The sequence below is a fragment of the Lynx rufus genome, unplaced genomic scaffold, assembly GCF_022079265.1.
Source record: "Lynx rufus isolate CCGP_SWC_20201006 ecotype Redwood Valley unplaced genomic scaffold, mLynRuf1.p SCAF_9, whole genome shotgun sequence".
Lineage (NCBI taxonomy): Eukaryota > Metazoa > Chordata > Mammalia > Carnivora > Felidae > Lynx > Lynx rufus.
Genome location: NW_025814897.1, coordinates 84947398 through 84973662, shown reverse-complemented (window position 1 = coordinate 84973662; position 26265 = coordinate 84947398). Strand labels below are relative to the sequence as shown.

Below are 26265 nucleotides of genomic sequence, written 5' to 3'. Positions count from 1 at the left end.
GATTATCTGGGTGGGCCCAATATAATCACGAGGGTCCTAATGAGAGAGAAGCGGGAGGGTCAAAGTGGAGAGAAGGAGATGTGACCACAGAGCAAAGGTCAGACTGATGCAGGATCCAGAGCCAAAGAATGCTGGCAGCTTCTAGAAGCTGCAAAAGACAAGAGAATGGGTTCTCCCCCTTAGAGCCTTCAGAAGCCACCAGCCCTGCCTTGCCTATCCTTTGATTTTAGTCCAGCAAGACTGATTTTGGACTTCTGATTTCCAGAACTGTAAGATAATGAATTTGAGATGTTTTAAGCCACTAAATTTGTAGTAATTTGTTATAGTAAGTGTATCAGTAAGAAACTGATATACCAGGATGAAGTAAACCTGATTTCCTTCAAAGTGTGGGTGAATCTTTCAGTCTTTTTGAAAAAAGACCCATGTTGACTTTGTTATTTTCTGTTGCAAAAGAAGGAAATTTCCAAATTTAGCTTCAAAAGACTCATGAGAGGGAGGGGCCAGGGTAAGAAAAGAAAAGGGTGACAGAGGCCATGTGGGACAGGCCTGGGCCTGCCCATGGGACAGTGTGTCCTGAGTGACTTTCAAGGAGATTGGTTTCCAAGGTTTGCTTGGCATGGTGATTAAACGCGGGTCTCTGTACCTTTGGAAATCCTTAGCCTCTCTTTATCTCAGTTTCCACATCTATAGAATGGAATGCTGTGGGCATTAAATGATTTCCTGTTTGTAAAGTGCTCAGAACAGTACCTGCCACATCATGTGCTTTATATAAATGTTAGCTACCGTTAATAGGCATGATAGATAAAAGTGCAGTGGGATTGAAAGGAGCCTCATCTGTTTGGAACATGTACACTTATATCAAGTTAAACAGATTTCTTTTCTGCAGGGCTTCGCAAGGTCTTACTATGGTTATGTTCACCTTACACCGCCAAAGTGGAAGGGAAATGCAGTAAGTAGCATTTCTCGAACTTCTCTAACCCTAGAGCCCTTTGTGACTCAGAACAGTCTCAACAGATCACATCTGTTGGATACACTGTGGAAAATACCGCCCTGGAAGGAAACCTCATTTCACCTGTGTCCGACTCTTAGTCTGCGGCCCCTGGTCCTGGAGCCTCTGGCCAGCCAGGGCAAGCAGAGCCATGTGCCAAGCATCCAGAGTTGAAAAACAGGCCTTCTTGGCTCCTGGGGACTTCCCTGGGAACCTGGCATTGTTTCCACCCCATGACACTTGACAGGTGCATCCACGCAACCTACAAACAGTTTGGATCACAGTTCACAGTTTGGGCACCAATGGGTACAGTTTCAGAGTAATGCTGATAATTTGGGAGCAGATCACCTAGAACTTCTACCTAAAAATGGTTATTGTACTCCACAAAGGAAGCAATTTCCAAAGAGGAATTGTGTGAGGACTTTATAGAATGGAAGCAGAGCATTCGGTTGTATTCATTCTGGGGCATATGTTTAAAAAATAAAAAAACAAAACACCATGGTGTCAAAAAAAAAAAAAAAAAAGACAAACACTATGGTGTCATTACTTAACATAGGCACACCTTGGATAAACACAGGAAATTTAATTTCTGGGGAATTTCATTTCAAGAAATCATGCCTGACTCATATAAAGCTACCTTTCAAAATAGAAATATAACATTTAGTTAAGCTCAGGCTTTTTTGTTGTGTTGAGTTTTGTTTTGAGAGCTATAAAGAAGTAAACCATAACCCTCTTTATTTTTAGCAGACACCTCTAAAAAAAACTTAAACGGTGTTCTATTTATAAAACAAAGAGTCTGTTTTCACACAAACTTGCTTAGACTCTTTATTAGAAAAAGAGCAGGACTGAGTATCAGAAAAATGATATGTTTCTTTTTCAAGATTTCTTGAATTCATTAGCAACTCTTTAAGAAACAATGAAACAATTGACCTGGTTTTGTTTTTGTCTAAGGGAGGTCACCTGGAGATTGATAAATTACAATACGCTTAACTATTCTGAAGGGTTTGGACCGAATGAGTAGCTTGCTGGGGGGGGTGGGGGGGGCGGGGAGGGAGTGTGAAATTTTAAATGAGAAAGGACAGTCTGGCTTTCTTATGTTGCTGAGTGAAAGACAGCAGACCTAAATAATTCTCTGGTTAACTTATTTCGCTGTCACATTATATAGAACATTTATAATTTCATCATCCTTCAAGGCATTAAAAAGAAGAAGAAGAAGAAAACTTGGTTGAGTAAATTCAATGGCTGTAAACGATTCTAGAAACTGAAAGTAAGTGAACCAGTTCAACTCAGATGAAGTGTTGGGAGTAGATGGCTTCCATCCTCTACTTTATCTTCCTGATCAATTATTTCATGCTATTCCTGTAATCTTTACGATAATAATAAAAGTCAACAATTATGTAATGCTTATTATGAGCAAAAGCACCCAGCTAAGAAGTTCACACATATCATTGCGTTTAATTTTTTCAGCAATGTATCGATAAGGCAGATACTTTATCTCCATGTTATAGATAAGCAAACTGAGACTGAGGGCGATGGAGTGGGAGGTGTTAGCACCTATTACGACACAGGTCGGACCACAGAGCCATTCTGGCAAGGGCTGCCCAGTTCTTCTTTGAGCCAGCAGCGCACCCCGGCTCAGTGCCAGAGGCACTGTGGAGTCGAATGCTGATTTCCATTCTGTGTTTTCATGGTAAAAACCCCAGAAAGCTTGGGACTCCAAGAAAAACCCCATACCACCCTTCACCAGAAGAATAGCTTTCTTGTTTTCTTCACATTTCCCCCAGTCCTTGCTCACCCTAGGAAAGCTTAGGTGTGGCCTCCTTCAGATGGCCATTTTACCCGGTACTTCCATTTGCAGACACCATTGTCTGTTTACCTGGCTGTCCCCCATCCCCTATTATCTCTAATTCCAGTCTTCCCTGAACACAGAACCTGGGGTGTAGTAATAGTTCAGCAAATGTATGATGAGTTGATGAAAGAACATGCCTGCATGCAGATTATACATAGATTCAGACATTGAGTGCTTTTTCAAGCAATGTTATGTCTTGTTTTGTCACGAATGAAACTTCAATATTTTTTCTTCTGTTTTCATATTCATTATCTTTTTTTCTTTTGCCAGTCCTTTTTAAAACATTTTTTAAATTTTATTTAAATCCAAGTTAGTTAATATATAGTGTAATAATGATGTCATGAGTAGAATTTCGTGATTCATCACTTAGACGTAACACCCAGTGCTCATCACAAGTGCCCTCCTTAATGCCTATCACCCATTTAGCCCATACCCCCACCCAACATCCTGCCAGCAACCCTCAGTTTGTTCTCTGTATTTAGAGTCTCCATGGTTTGCCTGCCTTTCTCTTTTTATCTTATTTTTCCTTCCCTTCCCCTGTTTATCTAGGCAGTATCATGTTTTAAGAATTTTCTGTGTTGCTACTTACTCTTGGTAATTAGCATTTGCATAAAATACATTTTACTAGATATTCCAATAGCGGTAATTGTCTTACCATTCCTATTTTTTATGCAGAGTTGAGGATATACTTGTTTCCAATATTTTGCGCTTATGAATAACACTGCAGTGAATAACTTTGTGCATGGCATTTTTACTCACTTTTGGATTCTTTCATTAAGGTACAATCCCTAAACAGGGATTTCTGAATCATCCTATGAATATTTCTGTGCCTTGTGACTGTGTCGTGCAATATAAATTTAACATGAACCGAATATATAATTTTAAATGTGCCTCGTTAAAAAGTGAAAAAAGATAAAAACCACTTAACAATATATTTAATGCAACCCAATATATCCAAAATATTTAAACATGTAATCAGTATAAAAATGATGATATTGTCACCTTGGGTTTTGTTTCATTGAACTTTCCAAAATACAGCATGTGTTTCGTACTTACAGTACATTTCAAGTGGGACTAGCGACGTTTTGAGGGCTCAGTAGCCACACAGTGACTATTGTATGTGGCAGCACAGGCCTATGAAACATATCATCCAGTGTTTTTAAATGACCTTTGTTGTTTTTTTTTAAATAAGCTCAGACATTAATCTGTCTTGCCCCATTCTAACCATCAGTCACACATTATTTGGATCACTTCCTTGGGCGCTTATTCTAAACTCTCCTGCTTTTTTCGTTATTATGAATATTTTCTTGACATCTATTATGTTTCAGGCATCATGCTAGATCTTGGGCATGGCTCACAATCCATTGGGGAAGATAGACAAACCCATAACATGACCTTGCCTCAAATGCTTGTTGGAATGAGGTGGGACATCAGTTCAAATACACACATGCATACGCACAAGCCAGTAATAATGCAGAGGATGATATATCCTACAAATGACAATTACAGCGTTGAGGGAATCTGGGAAAGCTTCTTGGAGGAATATAGGAGTTGAGCCCTTAGGGCTCAGTAGAATTTTAATGGGCAGAGACAGGGGAGAACAGTTTTGCCGGTGACTATCTCGTTATCCCAGCCAGGTGGCAGGTTGGGATGGTCTCGCGTTGCATTTAGATCTCCCTGGAGCTCCTTGCCAAGGACTTGCAGCAGAAGGTGCTCAATAATGTTTGCTGAGCCCAATTAATAATATATGGTTGGCTGGCATGGTGAGGGAGACACCAGGGTCTTTCTGCTTGCTTTAACCTCTGAATTGAAGGGGCAGCTTCAGCGTCTCACTCAGCCCTCTGATTGTGTGTCCTGCCAGTTTGCACTCACCGTTTTCTCACTGTACTAAATCGGTCTGGACCGAAGCTAGTTGTTTAGAGCCAAGATGGTAGATCAGTGGGGGCCAACACTTTAACGTACATCTGACCTCCTTGTCACTTATTCCGGCTCCTCTGAGCTTTTCAAACAGCACAAACAGGCAACACAGACAGCCAGTGACATGGGAATTAGAAGGCACTTTCCCTTTAGGTGCAGCTAGGTTTTATGGGCTTTTGTTTGACAGCCTTGCAAGGTTCATAAGGATTGTTATCCCTGTGGCACTGTTAAGGAAACAAGAGATCAGAGAGGTTACTTGCCCAAGGTTATATGGCAAGCCAATTGGAAGACCTAGAGCTGGAACTCATGTCCTCTGTCTCTTAACTCACTGCCTTGGCATTAACCAAAGCTGGGTCCCCTGTACCTAAATGTTAACACTCAGTGCTTTCAAATGAATCATTCAGTTCTTTGGTATTTACATTCTAAGTCTGAGCAATGGAGAGGAAGGTACACTTTGTGTTGATAAGAAGAAGATTAGGGAACAAAGAGCAAGGGATTGATGATACTAGTATTTGTAGTGATATTAACATGCTGATGACGACAGGAGCTAATATTTAATGCTCAATATAGGACAAACATTCTGCCAAATGCATTAGGTGTATTATCACATCTAATCCTCACAATAAATCTATGTGGTTGGTGTTACTCTTTCCACTTTATACACGAGAAAACTGAGATCAGATGGAAGAAATTTGCCGAAGGTTACATTGCTAAGCAGAAAGCAGTCAGAATTTGAACCCAGACCTGTCTAATGTTTAATCCTTTGCACAACAAAGTTATGTTCATGCCACCTCAGCTGCAGGTGACCATGGGCAAGTCCTTAAAATTCTGTATACTGTTTTCTCTAAACCTCATACCTTGCTCACCACTTGGAGTTATTGTGAACGAAGAAATGTGAGATGGTTTGTAGTAAGTATGTGCAGATAACATGATATTGTCTACATTTAAAACTGAAATTCCTCATTAAAATGAAAAGCATACCCACCACCAGCAGAGTGATGCTTGACATATAGCAGGTGCTCAGCAAACATGTATTGAACGAAGGAAGGACTTCTGTTGCCAAAGATGCCTTTCTTTTGCGGGGGAGGGAAGCCCCCTAAGGCAAGCCCTGTCAGCTTCCTGAGCAAAAGTGTCCCAAATGCTCCACTCCCTGAGGGAACCACCTTGCAGTCAGAGTAGAGTCTAAGTAGACCATGGATCTGTCTGCTCATATTCAACTTGCATTTGGCTATATGAAGACTTTACACCAAATTATGATTTCTTTCCAAATGATATTAATCCTCATAGAAAAAGGAGAAAATAGTAGACAAATCAAAGGAAAAAAATCATCACTAATCCTCCTCCCACCCCCAAAATAACCATTCAGTATGTTGGTCTGTGTCTTTTTTCTAAGTATGTTTTGCATACTTGAATTCATACTGATATGTGAATTAATACTTTGCTTTTCCATTGACCATCATGGTGTATGCATTTTTTTCATGAAGTTACAAACTTCATGGACAGTCGCTCTTAATTCAGTTGACAAATACTAGAACATCTGCTTTGTGCCAGGTGCTAGGGGTGCAGAGTGAACCAGACTGAAGTCACCTAGCTTACGGTCTTCCTGGTTACATCATATTCATGGAGAAGTTATTTTATTGTCCACTTATTACTTATTCTTTTACCATCTATTTTCCAGGCGGCAGGTGTTCTTGCCAGTGTGATCCTCCCTAGCTATATCCCCATGGTGCCCCCAAAATATGAAATAGTATAAAAAGAAACCAGCATTATTGTCGACATAAATGTGTGACAACCTCCACCCACACAGACACATTCTCAAATAAAGTAAACGTAATAAAGTCTCTTGTTGGGGGCAGACATTTCATCAGGCCATCCCATCTGTTAACATCAGTTCTTAAGAGTTTGCTATGCAACAAAAAATCTGGCTAATCCTGGACCCACTTTTCCTCTTACTCTTTTGGGAAATCTAAGTTAAGAAACCCCTCCACCTGCTAGGTTTCTGTGACATGTCTGCAGGGTAGAAGAGGGGGAGAGGAAGGTACAGATGCTCTCTGCCAAGTTGCCGGAGTACTTGGCAATCTTCCTGGCCCCTCCCATCCTGTTCCTCCTGTGCTGTAGAACCAGCCAGACATGTGACACACATTGCTCTCACAGGCTGCCTTTAGTAGGATGTGGTTTTGTGTTTTGTGGTCCTGGCTTTAGCTGCCCAGCCTTATGGAGGAGTGTGCAAGACGAAATGGAAGGAAATCTCTCCCCAAAAGTCTTCCTGCCAAGTATGCTCCTGGTCACCTCGTGGCCTGGGGGTGGGTCTTCACTTGAAGTCACTGGGTTAATTCTCAGATCATTCTGATGTTCCCCAACTTCCTCTGAAATTAGGTTACTTAGAAATGAAGGCCAAGGGAGCCTTGGTGGGTCAGTCGATTAAGCCTCTGACTTTGGCTCAGGTCATGATCTCATGGTTTGCAAGTTCGAGCCCCACATTGAACCATTGGGCTCTGTGCTGACAGCTCAGAGCCTGGAGGCTGCTTCAGATTCTGTGTCTCCCTGTCTCTCTGCCCCTCTCCCACTCTCTCTCTCTCTCAAAAATAAATAAACATTAGAAAAAAAGAATAGATTTAATAAAAAAGAAATGAAGGCCAGAGATTAAAGACTTCTGTCCATGGCAACTTTACCTGTGAAAATGGTGAGCTATGGCTTTATCCTGGGAACTGTATTCAATTTTGTATTCCCAACACCTACCTTGCCAGACCCTAGCTCACAGCAGGCATCCAGGTTATGTTTGTTGAATGAATAAATGCCCCAGAAGTACCATACTGAGCCCGTCCTCACTGGGCTTTCAACTCAGTAACTGCACACTTCACAAAGAAAGAGACTCCATGTCTCCCTATGGCCAAGCTTAGTGCCTGGCACATCCTAGACTTTCAGAAACCTTAGATGAAAAAAAAGGATGCAGTAAAGCCATAAGAGGGGGTAGTATTGAGCCATAAAGAGGAGTGGAATTCTGACAAATGCAATGACATGGATGAACCCTGAACACAACTGTGCTAAAGAGAATAAGCCAGACCCAAAAGGACAAATGTGGTACGATTCTGCTTACATGAGACACCTGCAGTTGTCATATTCATAGAGACAAAAATTGGACCAGTGCTGGCCAGCATCTGGAAGGAGGGTGGGGAGAGGGAGCTGTCCTTTCATGGGCACAGAGATTCTACTTGGGATGATGAAAAAGTTCTGGAGACGGAAGGTGGTGATGGTTGCACAACACTGCGAATGTATATAATGCCACTGCATTATACACTTTAAAAAATGGTTAAAATGGGGGTGCTTGGGTGGCTCAGTCAGTTAAGCGTCTGACTTTGGCTCAGGTCATGATCTCGCGGTTTGTGGGTTGGAGCCCCGTATCAGGCTCTGTGCTGACAGCTCAGAGCCTGGAGCCTGCTTCAGATTCTGTGTCTCTCCTTCTCTCTGCCCTTCTGCTCGCTCTCTGTCTCTCTCTCTCTCTCTCTCTCTCAAAAATAAATAAACATTAAAATTTATTTTTATTTTTTTTAAATGGTTAAATGGTCAGTTTTATGTTATATATAGTTTACTACAATTTTAAAAATGGCAAAAAAAAGAAAAACGGAGGAATGCTGCTTTTCTTTTTCTACTCTCCATCCACTGACCCCTTTTTCTTTTAAACCTAGACAGTGGTGCTGGTATCCCTCTTTGAGAAATTCCCCTGCCGGGGGTTAAAGATCAAGGCAGGGCCCATTCTCTGGTCCGGGCACCAGATTTCCTCAGCCGCAAAACAAAATGCTATTTCTGGATGCACCTGGGCATGTCCCAAATCTGCTTGACCTGCCCACCAAGACAGAAGTTCTGCGTGCCCTTCCTGCTGCCCTGTCAGGCTCTTTGCACAATTGATGAGCATAGTCTCCTGCACAGCCCAATGGGAAGGCAACAGACACTGTAATGTTATTTTTAATAATTCAAGGCACACCACATTCGAAAACAGGTCATAGTGGGTTTTGTTTTCTTGGTTCCTGAAGGAAAGTCCACTTACACTATTTCCTTTCCAGCAGGGGAGAGGAAAATGGGTAACAGAGGCTTCATTCGGACACTTGTTCCTTATTAGTTACAAAAAAGGGACACAGTTGGCATGTTTGCAAAGACCGCGGTGTGCCCTACCTGGTTTACGAAGCCCCTGCCCATAGCTCATGGGCCTCAGGTGACCGCCTTAGGTATGATTTGTTCCTGTCCCGTCCAGAGCACATAGACCACATTTATTCACTCAGGCCTGCCCCTTTATCAAAACCGTATCTGTTCTCATCCCCAGGACCTCATAACGAAAGAGCGCGTTACAGAGTCACAGGGAAGAGATGGGACTAGACAGCTGGCGTGAGAGAGGAGCCGCCACTGCCCTTTGCAGGCAGCTGAGCCTGTGGTTTGGGCCAGGCAGGCTTCCCAGGCAGCTGCACAGGGCTGTAAATCTTGCCCTGAAGTTAAGCTGTCCCTCTCTCCTAGCCATGTCAACTGGTGCATGTGTCTCTTTGCTGCACAAGGTGTGACGTTCCTCCGTGAGCTAATGCAAAGCATCTTTTTAATTGCACGGAAGAGTAACTTCCAGGCTGCCAAGTGGAGGGACTTGGGGGAGAATGCTGGCTTCTTAACAAACTCCAGAGCTAAGAAGAGAAAAGGAGGCAAGAAAGGGAGTGGGGCAGGCGTCTGCCTTTCATCTGGATATTCGGGATGACACATGTGGTGCCAGGGAAACTGCTATTTCTAACTGACGGGAAGCTTTGCAGTCAAGGGAGGGCTGAGCTGTCAGGTGAGCTAGAGATCAAGAATTATCATGACAGCTTCATGGCATGTGAAAGGGGCTGTGAAGTGCGGTGTGATTTTAACCAGCGGTGGTTAAATTAGCTTCTGTTAGACCTGGTGCGATGTGCAGTGGGAGAGGGGCCGACGGAGGTTGGGAGTGCCAGGCATGAGGAAGGTTGCAATTCTAAAGTGCCGCCATTTAGGAAAGAAAGTGTATGTGGAAACTGGCCCCTGGTTTCTGAATTTTGCTTACTGGAGATGCCAGGCTGTGGTGATGGTGTTAATTAGTAGCTTGTCAATGCCGCCAGTGAACCTGTCCAAGGGCCCTGTTATTAATATTCCAAGGACCCAAGGACCCTCCCTTGAACTTCCCCCAATTTAAGATCCTGTCAAAATCTAACCACCTGTACTAGCCAGCTAAGCAGCCTTGACTTACGTTTTGCCCTGTGCTCTCACATTCCACAGGATTGTCTATGCAAGACTGAGCAAGCGAGCGAGTGAGCGAGTGCCTGTTTGAAAACTTCCACTCAAAAGTGAGCTGAGGAAGTGCCTTTTAATAAGTAATCAGCCCGAGGAAATCAGACTCTATCTAGCCATCTAGTAATGTTTGCCTATTCACTGGGGACTCTTCAAAAGTCTGGAGCAGGAGGGTCTGTTTACTTGATGGGCCGCAGCCTGGGAGGTTGTAGGAAGAAAACGTAACATGAGCGACTGTTTGTGTTTGTGTGCGTGCATGTGTGTGTGTGCGTACATGTGTATATACACATACACATATATTGCTCATATATCTTCTATATAAATTAAAAGCTGCACATTAACACTTTGTGCCAATACTCTCCCAAACGTTTTGCATAAATGATCTCACTTTACCCACATAGGCAGATACTCCATTTCGATTTGGAAGATGAGGAGACTGAGAAGCCAGTAAGTAGCAGACCTGGGGCTTTACTGGTCTGTGATTCCATAACCCATGTTTGCACCTCCTGCCTCCAAAACAAGAATGGCTAACTTTTTACAGAATCCCCAGGTTCTCACAGTCCTAAGCAGTGGCATGGCCGCTACCCCAGCTGTGAACCCTTGCACTTTCCCCTTCACACTTTCCAGGCAGAATCCCAGGGGAGCCCACCAGGCTTCCAAGCCTTCATCTTTGCAGGAGGCACCTAGGAGATGGTTAATCACAATCCCAATCTTGAGTCTTTGTGATGCAACCTTCCCAGGACCATCTGCACCTGGGGGAATTTGTAGACATTGACCAGCAGGTACCAGCGCCGTGAACCTGAATAGCCCATCTGAGCAGACCAAGTGCCAACTTTTCTTTAACAAATCCTGCTTTCCTGGGGCGCTCCTGGCCCCCACTGACGTTGGTAGGGGAGTAAACAGCCATTCACCTGTCCCAACCTCAGATTTATGGTCCAGCAAGCTCCCTTCTGCCCACACCACAGCACCGTGTACTGCAAACACAGATGACCTTTGTAGCGATTTCATCTCAACCTGCTTCCATATAGAAAACCTGTTTTGTGTTGACATTGTTTGGAACAAATTCTGCCTATGTTAACTCCCTTAGCTCCTGCTCCTGAACTTTCAGCCTGGAGAGGCCAAGTGCCCCTAATTGCGAGAGCAAGGGGGAGGGAGCCCTGAGAGCACCCACAGATTCCATCCGTGTCTTTGGTCCAGTAGCTTCAGGCAGCTCTAGCTGCCTGAGTTTTCTAATCCCTCTCTATAAGGAGATGGGTTACAGGTCCTGATTGGCCCACTGGCAATAGGGCGCTTTGTGGGACATTTTCTTACAAGTTGGTTCCCATGTGGTATTTGTTAGTCACAGCTAATTATTAAGTCCTTGGCTGAGGCAATAGACATTGTTCCCCTGGATTCCTCCCTCCTCCTTTCCCCCCCGCACCCCCCATTGCTACAGAACAAAACCCATTGTGGGGCTCGGGAGGTCGACTGTGCACATATTTTCCAGTGAACCCCTGATGGGCTCACTGCTGGGGTTTCATGTTTCAGGTTGAAACTCAACTGGATAAAGCATTATTCATTGATGCTGACACATTTGGTCTCTGCTCTGTGCAGTTACTTCTTCCACACTGGACTCGGTCCCTTACAGGCAATTTAGGTAATTCATTGAGAGCAATTCACGGCATTTATTTAGAACATTGATAGTCTGCACAGACTTATAGAATGTTAGGATTTCTTGATCATAGAAGGACCATCAAGTGCTGGGTTTTGCCGGCTTTGCTCAGAAGCTCAGGCCAGAAAGGAGGAGCAGACTAAGTGAGTGAGTAGGTTCGGAGCCCCTTCTTACCAGCCCTTCAGCAAGAGCACCCCTTCATGTCCCTGCTTTGGGTGTGGGGCTTCTGCATATGATTTCTGCAACCTACAAGCAGTCCTGAAACCCAGTCATCAAATCCATGTATTCATTCATTTTTCAGATGAGGAAAGGAGCCCACTGAGGGGCCTTCTCTTACTGAAGGTTTATGTGAGTTTGTAAATTCATGCCAGAATGAGTATTAGCACACAGGTCTCTTCTGTATGCCCATTTATGACGCCATGCTGGAATAATTCTGGAACCCATCACTGGGCTGCTTTTTACCATTGCCTGGCCACTGTCTTGTGGAAAAGGCCTTATCTGGAGGATCTAAAGGAACAGAAAACATCCCAGAAAAGCCATAATAACATCTTGGAAGTCACACTGCATTTTTACTATGAGCCACTTCAATCACACAATGCCCTGGCACCGGCTGAAGTTGTACAGTGCTCAGCCTAAGAGACTGAACGGAGCAGCCCTGTTTTTACTTCACAAGTGTGTGAGCCAAAACCAAAACTGGGCTAGAAGGTTTTAGTTCAGCACTGTGCAGGCAAAAGCAGAGGCTTTGGAGCCAGAAGATCCGGGTTTGAATTTGCACTCCACTACTTACCAATCCTGGGAATATTGACAAGTTACTTGATATCACTGATCTTCAGCCTTTTTGTCTAAAAATAGAGCTGGCAGTACTCAAGGACTGTTAATAATAATTCAAGGATTGTTATGAGGAATTAAATTTAATAGTCTGTGTAAAACCTCTATATAAAGCATATCAGAGACTTGATAAATGTTCCTTTTCTTATAATTTAAGTTCTGTCTCACACTCTCATACACATACATACAGGTTTGAGTCAAAATAAATGCCAGATATTTTTAAAGTTTGCCCTTAACTTGGAAACTTCTGGATTTTGTCACAAGCTTAACATTAAAGTTTACATTAACATGAAATTTGGGGTATCTGTACACAATGGGCTTGTCTTACTCTTTCGCAAAGCGCTTAAAAAACGGAGCACTTCCTGGGGCAATAGGACTATAGGTTTCCCAAGAAGACTCTGTGAGAGAAACTCAGAAAGACTGGAAAATAAAGTCTTGTTCCTTTGACTCTGGAAGCCCCTGGGATGACCTGGGGGTCCAGAGGCTGACTGCCTTCAGACAGACTCTGGCAGCGAAATCAGAACCCCTCACTGTACCAACTACTTGGGTGTGCTTGGGACTCTTTCAAGCCTTCTTTATTTGCCATTCAGACAGGAACCATAGGCCCAGAAGCTTGTTTTCAAAACCTAGGAAAACAGATGTTTTTGCTTATTTTTCTCTCTCTCATGCCAAAATGCTCACTGAGTTTTCACTGGGTTCTGAACTTTTTTTTTTTCTTTTACTTCTAAGACAAATCTTGGAAAGAGGTCATTGTGAAATGAAGGGAAAGAATGGGCATTTCAGCTCTATTTCAGATTCTAATGAAAATGCTTAAGAACCTGAAGACAGGAAGTCCTAGAAGACAAATGTAAGCGAGATTGACTAATTGAGCCCTAAAAGGTTCTACCTGCTGCTTCCCTCAGGCCTGTGGTACCTGGTGCCTCCCCAGCAGCCTGGGATAAGAAAGCCAGCACTTCCTAATCCTCCAAAGAAACCAAAAGCATAGCATCTAGCTGAGCTACAAGGCAGTGTGGCTGCTGAGGGCTGTGTTGATTTTTTTTTTAAGTTTTTTTTTATTTATTTTGAAAGAGAGAAACAGAGCAGGGGAAGAGCAGAGAGAGAGAGGAAGAGAGAGAGAATCCCAAGCAGGCTCTGCACAGTCAGCTCAGAGCCTGATGTAAGACTCGAACCCACAAACCATGAGATCATGGCCCGAGCCAAAATTAAGATGCGGATGCTTAACTGACTGGGCCACCCAGGTACCCCAGGGCTGTGTTGATTGAACACGTGCTGTGCTCTAGGTGAGACCCAGGGCCAGTCACAGGTCCTGAAGTTTACAGCTCAGACATTTTAGGTACTGTATTAGTTTCCTATTGGCTGCTGTAACAAATTACCACAAGTTTAGTGACTTATAACACCTGTTTACCATGTTGCAATCTGTTGGTCAGAAGTCTGACATGGATTTCACTAGGCTAAAATCCAGATGTCAGCCGGAAAGTGTCTTTCCTGGAGGCTCTGTGGGAAAATTCCTTTTCTTTCTTTACCTTTTCCAGCTTCTGGAGGTTGCCCACATCTCCTGGCTTGTGTTGTTCCTCCTTCATGTCCAAAGCCAGCAACAGCACTTTGGGTTTCTCTTAGGTTACATCACTCCATTCTCCTCTTCTGCCTCCCTCTGCTTTTGGTGATGCAGGTGATTACATCGCCCCCCCCCCAGATAATCCAGGGTAATCTTCTTATTTTAAGGTCAGCTGATTAGCTCCTGAACTCCATCAGTATCTTTGATTCCCCTTTACCATGCAAGGCAATATATTCACAGGTTCCAGGGGGGGTCAGGACATGGACATCTCTGGGGTCGGTTCAAGGGTGGGGTGGACAGTGTTACCTGCAATAAGTACATAGGTCGTTTTTACACTAACACAATAATTGTTTGAATTGGGACTCTTTCAATTGCAGAAACAGAACCTAACTCAAGTTAATAAAAAGGAAAATATTTTATTAGCTTATATACTTGAAAGGAAAAATGTGATTGGCTTCAGGCACAACTGGATCCGTATGTCCAAAAGGTCATCAGGGTACTCTTGTTTCTTTGCTTGGTGTGTGTGTGTGTGTGTGTGTGTGTGTGTGATGATGATGATCTGATTCTTAAGCCCGGGCTGTCTGCATGGTGGCTAAGACAAAGCTTCCAGGCAATTCTAGGCCTACACAGTTCTCAAGACCCAGGATCCCAGAGAGGAACCCATGACCTCTTTTTAGGTAGTACCAGAAAAAGCCTGAGGATGACTCCCAGCTTGGGTCACATGTGCATCCCTAGACTAGTCACTGGTCAGGGAGATCCTAGAACAGGGTTGGGTCAGCCTTTGCAGAGCACATGAACTAAGAGGTGGAGGGAGAGGTTCTCCAAAAAACTTCAGGCACTGTTACGAAAAGAAAGGTGAAAGAGCTGGGCAGGCAAAAACCACTGATGTCCACTCCACCATCTCATTGCTGGATTTTAGAACCAAGTACTTGATTCCATGGTCAGAGCTCATTTGGCTTCAGGCAACAAGACAGACACTAAACCTGAAAGAATACAGAAGAGGCTCACCCAGGGCAAGTAGGAAGTTAGTTCAAATCTACGGAAGAAGAGGAATTGTGCAGTGGTCAAGAGTATGGGTTTTGGAACCAGATTGTTTGGATTCATATCCAATTTATTGGTTGTGTTTACCTGTCCTCTCTGTGCCTCAGTTTCCTCATCTGTAAAATGGAGTTAGTTATAGTACCTACCTCCTGAGCTTATTGTGAAATTTAAATGTGTTAATACAAATAAAGTGTTTAGAATAATAGTACCTTGACAGAGAGTAAGCCCTCAACAATTAATAGCTTTAAAAGTTATTATTGTTACTATAAGTAAGCCCCTTAGGATGGCTTAGGAACTTGGAAGATAGTTGTAGGACCCAAGTCAGGTGCTTTCTTGGTTTCTCTTTTTCTAACTGGGGCCACACAGTCTCTTACCTCTGGAACTTTCTTTCAAGCATCTCAGTGAGAACTCAGGTTTCTCACTTGTAAGGCAGATTTTCACATGGTTTTCGGTTGCCCTCTCCACTCTGTCCTTGCCTGTACGTGCCCACCACCAAATGAATGCTGGGTCAGTGTTTCTGAGTTCCAAGTCTTGAGAGAATCTGATAGTCTGGCCCATGATTGGCTTTAAATAAGATTGAACCTCATTTGATTTGCTGTGACTGACCAAGTTACCTTGGACACAGGGTCGCCTCTTTCAATAGGCACGAAAGGGGCAGCTTAAGTTGAAGAGGAAAGTTGAGCTTAGCCAGAAAATTGACCAACTTGTCTTTTACACGTATGTGCTAGCAAGTAGGAGTTTTCCTACAGAATGGGAAAGAGTCAATTTCAACAAATAAAGGTTATATCTATATGTTTGGGAACAGGACAGCACTGGGAACTGCTTTGTTCTGGTGTGATTTAGCCAGTAGTATGTGCAGAGAAAAATTGGTTATTCTATTATTATAAATGATAGAGGCATGTTCAGCTCCAATTAGACGTGCTCTCATTGAGGACAAAACCCCCATTCATTCACTTTTGCCTGCCTGAAGCATCAACCTCAGAAACTCATTCCTGGGAGAGTGGACTGCTTACCTTCCCTGTCAGGAGAGTGGATTCCAGAATGACCCTCAAACCTTCCTTTTGAGAACAGGAGGAAAAGGCCACGCTTGCTCTTTGTTCCCTGGATCCCCTGTCACCTGTCAGAGCCCCGAACGTTTTCAGCTTTCTCAGTCCAGGATTTCAAAACATCTCCATGTACGGAGGTACATGCTCTGCCTTCAGAGCCCTTGTCCTTTTCTCCAAGGACTTTTGTAAGAATCCTTCCAGCAAAGCAGTTTCACAGTGATGAGGAGGAAGGGGTGCTGATGGAATTTCTTACAGGACGGGTAGAAATGCTTTGGATCCAAGCTAGGCATCTTAGGAAGCATGGAGATTTGGGGGAGAAGACAAAACATTGTTAAGATTTTGATAGAGGTCGGCTAGGTAGAGTCTCCACTGTAAAGACTCTTGTGCGCCTTTCTGGTTGAACAATTCGCAGGCTCCACACTTGCTTTCAAATGCGTTGGTTTTGAAGCAGTCAACAAAAAAGCATCCTGCTGCCAGGGCCAATCATCAAAAAGAGACAAGAGAGCGATGCAAACCGTGGGGGAATGTGCGCGAGAGAAATATTGTAGAGCAGAAACGTGGCTCCACTGGCCTGATACCGTGTGCATTATCTCCCCCAAAGGACCCCGTGGTTTAATGGATGGGGCTTTAACCTGCCCAGAGGTCAGTCTTTGCTGGACAAGTGGAACCTCATCCCTGAGGGCATCGACATACTCATGACACACGGACCTCCTCTAGGTAAGTGAAGCAAATGTTGTCCTTTTGTCATAATAGATGTCTTTTTCCCCAAGCATAATAAACAATGCTTCAGGGATATAATCATTTCCTTCAAAAAATGAAAAGTGAATACAAAAAGAAAAGCCAATGTCTTTAAAGAAACTGGTATGATAATTAAACTCAGCAGTTCTGCTAGGCTTACAGGTGTTTTTGAAATTAAAATTTTTTTTTAATTTAGTTGAGTCAGGGAAAATCAAATCAGTATGGAGCACCACAGTCTTTGGAGCTCGATCATTTATTTTAAGAACTGTATTCACTTTGGAGTAAGGGAAGTGGAGACTGGAGGGAAGAAGGCACAGACCTCTCAATTGCAGGGCTTTTGAATGGCAACGAAATAATGGAAACTTTTGTTTAAAATAGCTCATTATCCTTTCCCATGTAATAGTGGGACCTGGGAAATCTTTAAAGTTAAACATTTTAGCTGATTATATAAGCAAAGAATCCTTAAAAAAAAAAACTAAGGTGTTAAGTAAGGACTTACATTGGAAGTTACTTAAAGATACTCATCCTACAGAATCCTTGAACCTACAGAATCCTCGAACCTACATCCAGGTTTAGATTGCCAGTGTGCTTCAAAGCTACCTTTAGTTACGCAGGTTATGGGCCAGAATATGATTTTTTGACTTTTATAATTCTCTTTTAATTATTCATGAACTTGTTATCTCCTTGGCTTAGCCACAGAACATTGTCAAACAGGACTATCACCTGGATCCCCATTCAACAAAGGTGTAACTCTGGAAATTCAGATGCTTCACTTATAGTAGGAGAGCTTTTCTTTCTTTCTTTCTTTCTTTCTTTCTTTCTTTCTTTCTTTTCTTTAGATTGCAGTAAAAAACATATAAGATGAAATCTACACTCTTAATAAATGTTCAAATGCATAATGCTAGCAAAGGTTGGTTTAGAGAAAGGAAGAAAACCCTTGTTACAAAATAAATTATTTTCAGTCTTTCCCTATGGTTTGAGGTTGTGGTCCATATGACTTCCCTCCTCTGTCAACCTGAAAAATAAAAAATCTAACACACATCCCCTACTGTGAATTTAATCTTTGTAGATATTGTTTCCTCCAGCCCACTTAGGGCTGCTTTCCATCCCTTCCAAGGAAAGTGAGTGCTCTGTGTTTCACATAGAAATAGCAGAAGGGAGGGCCAAGGCGTGAGTCATGGTGGCACATTTTAATGATGTGGAGAAGCAAGAGAAGAGAAGCAGGTTGTGTTGTAGACAGGGGAATTGTCCAGATTTGCACAGGATCTAGCCGTTCCTGACTTTTTCAGTATTTCAGAATCACCATCCCCATCCTTTTTCCCCCATTCCATCCCATCCCACCCCATGTTTTAAAATTTTTTTTTCAACGCTTTTTATTTATTTTTGGGACAGAGAGAGACAGAGCATGAACGGGGGAGGGGCAGAGAGAGAGGGAGACACAGAATCGGAAACAGGCTCCCGGCTCCGAGCCATCAGCCCAGAGCCTGACGCGGGGCTCGAACTCCCGGACCGCGAGATCGTGACCTGGCTGAAGTCGGACGCTTAACCGACAGCGCCACCCAGGCGCCCCCCACCCCATGTTTTAAAAGATCACACTTCCAACAACATTTATCATCATAATGAATTAAGCTCCCTATTTTGCAGCCATTAGAGACTAAATCCTGAATTGCTAGCTAAATATTCTGATCAGCCCTGAGTTACCCAGTGAGACCCTACAGAGAGAGCATCTCAGCCAACTCGGTCCTTTCCCTCAGCAGGCTATTCCATGCAGACATGATTCTCCTTGGGCTGTTTATTGTAAACAGGACTTGGATATCCTCAGCACAGACAGCTTTACATGACTGAAGTATTATTTGGAATATAACTTTGAGCAGAACACTTGATTCGCAGACTCATCAGGCCATTAATGTCGGTACAGAAGCAAGTGGTGGTAGTCCTAAGTCTGCATTCTAGCCTCCAAAGAATTGAGACATCCCAGAAACTTTGAATACTACTTTACTTGTAGTAAATATGGAGTAATCCAGAGAGTGGTTGTGCATGTAGCAAAGTAAGTTCTACCTCAAGGAGTTCCACAATAAAAGGTCAGGTGAGGTTTTCATAAGATAAAGTTGAACCTTAATCAAAGTATGTTATTGGAATTCTTGTGAAAATGCTGGTTTGGGGTGGGGATGGAGAGGGGCCTTTAATTCTTTCCTGTTGAGTAGCAATCTCACCGTGAGACTTTACTATCATGGTATAAGCAGGATGCCTTCTCAGGTTGATTGTATATGAAATGAGATAATTTCTTCCTTCAAGGAAAACCCATCCATGATAGAATATGCCAATCACTGTGGATTAAGGATTTTTTTTTCCCCTAACAAACAGAATTTTGAAACCTCTGGTTGAATTTTTATAGGGCCCCATTTTCATCTGATGTTCTTTCCAGACTCTCTAGCCACTCCCCACACCCCAGTTAACATGTCTTTACAGAAATGCTCTGTCTTCATTGCTGCAGTTCCGTCAAACAAAGTGGAATAAGCTTATCAGTCCGTTTCTGCCTGATCATTTCTGAACAGTAGAAATCACCAACAGAGCTGTGGTATGGATTCCCACTGATGACGATTTAGCCATTAGTCCAACCTGCCTTCTTTACACCCATCCTGCTCAGGCAAATGGGGTCTATTTCTGGCCATAATCATCCAGATCCCTGACTTTTGTTACAATTGATGTCAGTTTTTATGGATTCTCTACATTAAACGTGGAAGTAAGTGGCTTTTACTTTAAAGGTAGTCAGTTAGCCCCAGCTGACTGGATGCCACCATGTGGTCACATTGCTGCCTATTGTCAGAGAGGAGACTGGAGGAGGAACTTGCCATTTCCAAGCTTTGGTCATCAAGAACTACCAAGGGTTAAAGTTGATGTACCTGAGGAGAGCAAGGTATCTTGTGGCCAGTTTACAGACAGTCCCTACTAGCCTGTCTTTTTTGAGCCATCTTAGAGGTAAACTGCTATAAGAAAGACGTAATAAAAAAGAGAGAGAAAAGTAACTGAATTGAGAAAGAAAGAGATATTGCAGGACTGCCGGGAATAAATGTCATTAGGCCCATGAAGATTTGAAACCAGGGCTGCATAAATCAAATCCCTTACAGAAAGAAAAAAAAATGTTAATTAACAGGAAGAAAAAAATGGAAACCAAAAAAAAATTTCAAGAACCTAAAGAAGACAAAGTGACAAGTGAAAAGTTCCTTAAAAGCCATTGTGAGCTTTAATGGAGAGGCTAGGATTACAGATAATGTAATAAACCTTCTGTGAGTTATGGCTTCCTGAAAGTCTAAATGAAACCTTACCTGAAGAAGGAAAATTAAGAGTATTGATTGCATTTTGCCCTTAGGTTTTCGAGACTGGGTTCCAAAGGAGCTTCAAAGAGTCGGCTGTGTGGAGCTTTTAAACACAGTCCAGAGGCGAGTCCGGCCCAAGCTCCATGTATTTGGTGGAATCCATGAAGGTAAGACCAGCAGAAAGGCATTCACAAGGTCTTGTATCATTATTCACGATCTCATTCCAGAATGGGGACCTTGGGTACAGTTGGAATGACTGGAACAGTGTTGTCAAACTCTTTTTACCAGTGGCAGAACCTTTTGTAGTATCAATTGTTAGGGGAAATACCTGCATGTAAAGCTGATAAATATTTTATATGGAGATTCTCTCTTTTAAGCAGAGTGGAGAGAAAGAAGTAGGTCTGGTTCACCTTACGGAAAACCCAGCAACCCCAACCCCACCCCCACACCCCAAGGCAACTTCTGGAATCTCAGGGCTCTGATGAGGAATGTTTGCTAACCGCCACTGTAGAACAGCCCTGAGGTAAAAAAGGACAAATTCTTTCTTTAAGACATTTAGAAGAAATGGCCTGGATATTAGACTAAACAACTTCCAATGCCTCTTTCTACCTGTAAATATTGTGTTTCATATGGAATACACACAGGACCCAGGAAGACAAGACTTTCTTTGAAAAATAACTTTGGACACACAGTGAAAGTCATAGAACAGAAATGGCAGGAACCTGCAGATTTGAAGGTAGTCATTTCCTTATGAACCTCCGAAAACCATTTCAGACTTCTCAGAAATCATCAGCGCTATTAGGTCGGGCTGAGGCTAAAGGGAATAATTAAATCTCCCCCAACTGGAAACTGGTCCAGTTGCCTCTTTCTGCCTTTCAAGGTAGGGTGGAGTCAAGTTCACAGAATCCAAAAGCCTCCCAGGAAACTGTAGGGCTCTAGGTTTCGTCTGTCCTTCCTTTTTTAAACTAGGGTCTTTAGACAGACACAAAGCTGTCTTTCAGCAGGCATTAGATTTTTCTTGGCCGCACCAGTATCTCCCGGTTTCACGGGTTTGTGTGCAGTGGTGCGTTTACATAGGCAGCCTCCATATTTTCTACAGCTCCTGCTTACAGCTTGTACTCTGGAGTTCTTTATGAGTCTGCAGGTGAGTTGTTGAGGCCTACGTGTCTGATGAAGCAAGAAAACCAAGTTTGCTTTTCAAAGCCCACAAATCCATTGGCTTCCAGGTTAGGCATTAGAGGCATACGTATTGAAAATCATCCTCCTAATGCCAAAGAAAATTCAGCTTGCCCTAAGTGCAGGCATCAGCTGAGTGCATGGAATGCGGGGTGCAGCTCCACAGGAGTGGACATCATCCTACCCTGACTTGGAGCCGTAGTCCCTGAAAAGGAGGGCATTTCTTTAAGGCATGATACCGGATTGGTGGGGGAGAATGGGTGGGAGTTCATGTCTAAACAGCAGTTCTGGGGGACAGTTATCAGGCTTGAATACCTACAGCATACCTCTGAGTTTGCATTTCATCCGTTTTTTTTTAAATCATTAATTAACTTTAAACTAGCCAGACTATTGGGGAATTCCACTGAAGCCCCAAAATAATAAACTTGCTTAAAAGGGAGGAGATCATATTCAAATAAACTTGTCTCACTTTTATTCACTTAAGACAGCTGAAGAGGGCAGAGAGAGGGCAAATACCAACCTCTTGATGGAGAGAGATAACAAGACTTTATGACCCCAGAACTAAACAGTGCACATTTTAAATGCCTCTTTTCTTTTCTTAAGAGATTTTTCCATTGACCCTCATTAAGCTCTCCACAGGCTTACTTGGAGAAATTTTAGCAAATGGAAAGGAAAAAAAAAAAAAAAAGAAAGAAAGAAAAACCTGTTGTTTCTGTAAGTCCTGATAATTTTTCACGGACATATTTTTTTATGCCATAAGAGCCTGATACCAACATAGAATTACAAACTTAATTGCAGAGGTTCTCAGGTAGATATAGGGTATCCAGGGATATGTGCTAACTTGCAAACATGCTAAAAATTTCAACGAATTAAAAATTATCCAACTGGAAGGGAGCCCTGGGTGGCTCAGTCAGTTAAGTGTCTGACTCTTGATTTCAGGTCAGGTCATTGTCTCATGGCTCATGAGTTCAAGCCCCACATTGGGCTCTGCGCTGACAGTGTGAGCCTGCTTAGGATTCTCTCTTTCCCCTCTCTCTCTCTGCCCCTCTGCTGCTCTCTAAATAAGCAAATAAATAAATAAATAAACATTTAAGAAAATTATAAAAGGGGCATACATACCAAAGACCCAGAAAAACTTTCTTAACTTTCTTCCAGTAGGTTGCAAGAGATTTATATTCTGCATGTGGGAAGTGTTTTGGCTTGATCCGGTGCCCAGGTGAGCTTAGGAAGCAGGGTCTTATGGTGATGTCTCTGCAAATCACTTGGGTGTTCGGTTATTTGACTTTTTTGAGTGAAATGGAATCAAAGCCACGCAATTCGAGTAAGTTAAGATCAGTTATCTCCTAGATAAGGAAGCTGAGCATCCACCCTCCTGGATCCCAGTGCAGTGCTCTCGCCCACGCCCCCCCCCACTTGTCCCAAAGCCCATTTGGGATTTGGATGCCTGTGCCCTGAGGAGTCGCTTATGTTACTCATTCTGTTCCCTAGAACTCAATAATTAATGCACGGCTTTGAAATGAAAATCATATTTTAAAAAGAGGGGAAGAAATGTTTTTTCTTTATTCTCTCTAGTAAAGAAATCACAGTCTTTCCCTGACAAATCTAGTGTTTAAATAAGAAAAAAAGAATCACTTTTCTTTGAAGTAGAGGATTCTCCCTTTAAAGAAAACAGAATGTAATTGGAAGGCAGCTTCTGAAAGCTGTTATCATCTGGGGAGGCTTCATTGAATCTCATCTCACTGCCCACTGGCAAAGATTTTTTCAGTTTTCCTTGCCTGACAGCTCACCACTGAGTCACTGTCATTTGTATATATTACAGTAAGCATGACACTCTGTCTCCACAGGTTACGGCATTATGACCGACGGTTATACAACGTACATCAATGCCTCAACGTGTACAGTCAGCTTTCAACCGACCAACCCTCCAATTATATTTGACCTTCCAAACCCACAGGGTTCCTGAAGCTCTAAAAAGCCCAATTGGAATGTGAGGGAAGGTCTATAAACTGTCATTTTTCTAATTATAAACTTACATTCTCTTACTTGTTTATTTCCAAATCCTGTGAGTTCTTTTTGTAAATTACTGGAACACAAATGACTCTAGAGGTTGTGCTTCTTTATTTTTTTTTAAATGGGGCGTCCATTCGAAATGAAAGGAGCATTGTGAATTTGTAAAATGACTTCCGTTTTCTCAAAGGCCACGCCATTGTAAATTGTTAGTATTCGCCAAAGGACAGCCAAGCTTTCTTTTTAAAAGGTGATGAAAGTCTTATTTTAATATGCTTTAAGCTGGAAGAAAAAGAAAAAAAAAAGAAAAGAAAAAAGAAACAGGTAGGTAGTGTTTTAAAAACCACCCAGATTTGCACAACTGTTTAAAAGTATTGTTTGAAGTATTTTATTTTTTGGTGTTTTGTTATTGCTGTTGTTTTCTTGGTAATGCTTCTTTTTTGCAGACGTGGCCTGGATTTATAACAATCTTTTCGGCAAAAGTAGGCGTGGAAAAGACTTCTCTTCACACTCTCACTATAAAGAAAGCTGCATCCGGAGAAGAAAACGACCCTCGTTTAAAGGATGGCTTAGCTAGTGAGATCCATGTTGTGGTTATACAAGGTCTCATTGTTTGTTTGTTTTCTTTTAAATTATTTTAGCTTTAAAAATATGGAAATGGAATCTGTCAAGAGCAGGTATTTCACGCAGTTAAAAAAAAATTGAGCGCGCAGACTCCTTTTCAGTATGGGTTTATATATATAAATATTTTTTGTGTATTATGACTAAGTTAGGAGTTTAATATTGCCAAGGACAGTACAACTGCAAAGCGATGCTTTATAGCAGGGCATCGCAAGTCCGAAGGGGCTGACACATTTTCTTAGAACTCAAGATCTCAAAGAACTTGAGTTAAATCTAGGTTACAGTTACAGGCGTGTACAGACTTATACATGGATGCAATGGAAGGTAACTAAAATAAGGCTTAGTTGTCCTTTATATTTAAATACCCTGAATTGTCTTCTTACTTCCTCTCCCTCCCCCCATTTTGCACTGTGTGTCGATGCAATCTTCGCTAGCACAAAATATTGTCGCTAATAGTCATTTCTGTTTTCCCATTGTAAATGCTGTTAAGCTTTATCCTATTTTATGTTACCTTGTTAATGAAATTTAGGAAAGCAGTTGTTTCTTTTAAATTTATTGTGATATTCTATATCTAGCGGCCTTTATATGCAAATAAAATTGCAAGATTTTTAAATCTGTCCTGTTTGGAGGGTTGGCTAGGAGGATGGTGGTTTAATCCCCAGCTGGGGAAAGGGGGTGGATTTATTCATAGGCAACATTAGCACTCCCTCTCAGGAGAATTAGAATAAGTGCTTTTTTTTTTCTGATTTTCAATAAGTCTTTTATTGCCCACCTTTCCCAGGCTGGCAGGTAGATCGATAAGGCACTCTGTCTACTCTTTCCTTCCATCGCACTGTCATATACCTTGCTGTAGGTTTCAGAGAGTGAATATCTCGTCTCGGCCATTGTAATTTCTATAGGGAGGGTCCCGGTGCAGTGGAGGCTGGAGATGCTATCGTGGATGTGCGGTAGTGAGAAGGTGAACCAATGGGTAATAGAGTGGCCACTACACAGTCTCCCCAGGAGCAGTTACCATCGCCTCCTCACTGTTTTATTTATTTATTTATTTTTATTGACATCCATCGCTAAAATGATATGGTAGCCAGGAGGCCCGAGGCAGTGGTGGGGTGTGAAAAATAAAGTTACGTCTTTTTTATTTTCTCTGGAACAGCCATTGAAGAAAAGCGACATGATCTTGAATCTGCAGTGTATCCCAAAAGTCTATGTTCCAGTGCCCATCGGGTTGTATTCTGACACATCTTCCTTCCCTCCTCCCATTGTGGACTCTTTGGTGTCGTTGCTGAGAAGAATTTTTGATTTCAGTACCAGCAGGGTAGAGAGAGTGTTTTAGGCCAGAATTCCAGCTCAGATGTCCATGTAATCATCTGGGGCTATCATAGTTGTTAATATTTATTAAGTGTCTTAGATGCCACCCAGAGCCTGTGGTGGATGCTTTGGTCTGAGCTCCCTTCCTGAGCAGAGGTGGTCCATGACCAGAGTAGCCATGATGGGCCAAAAGAGGTCAAAGGAGGTTAACTGTGAGAGGTTAACAGCCCTCCTCTGATCTGCTACATCAGTAGAAGAAGGTGTTGACTTCAGGGCACTCCCTAGGGAGCTGGAGTGAGAGGTGACTGAATGGAAATTTCATCTGGTTACCGAACAAGGAGCTAAGCTCAGACTTCTGGAAAAGCAGGCTTTCCAGAGACAGGTGGATGATCACGATGACAAGTGTGCATGCACAGCCCTTGACAGCATGTCTGGACCCAAACTAATTAAGCTAAGCACTTACCAAAATTGCTTTCCATTGTGAGTGGGCAGGAAGCAGTCCAGCCTGCTAAATCTACAGGCTAGACTGGCTCATGGTCCAGGTTCACCACTCCGTATGTATGAACTACCTCCAGGAGGGCCCGAATGACCGTCCAAAGGCCTGAAGCTTTCTCCACTGGGCCTTCTAACAAAGGAACATTTGAAATAACTCTTACAAATTGGCACTTTCCACTCTTTCATCACCAGGCACTCTGCTGAGCGGGTCTCCTATGTTGTTTCTAATACTCACAAAACCCTGGGAGAGGTCACGTAAGCCCCACTTTATAGATAGGAAACCAAGGCTCCAAAAGTTAAATAAATTTCCCTAGGAAAATGGAAGGTTCAAGACCAGGTCTGTCTGAATTCATAGCCTCTGCCCTTTTTATCACCCTGCCTCTGGACTAGAAAAGTTGATGCCCTTCAGCAGCTGATGGAAAACTGATACGGGCCTGGGGACATTTCTTAT

The 26265-nt window shown here is 42.7% G+C and overlaps 1 protein-coding gene across 1 annotated transcript in view; it reads left to right on the top strand.

Annotated features, from left to right (window-relative positions):
• Positions 1-23349, top strand: part of MPPED2 (metallophosphoesterase domain containing 2) — a 167728-nt gene extending 144379 nt beyond the window's left edge. Inside the window, exons 4-6 of the mRNA XM_047072506.1 lie at positions 16757-16872; positions 20264-20377; positions 23231-23349. Coding sequence (XP_046928462.1) covers positions 16757-16872; positions 20264-20377; positions 23231-23349 — 349 coding nt within the window. The remainder of the gene's footprint in view (positions 1-16756; positions 16873-20263; positions 20378-23230) is intronic.
• The last annotated feature ends 2916 nt before the right edge of the window (positions 23350-26265 follow it).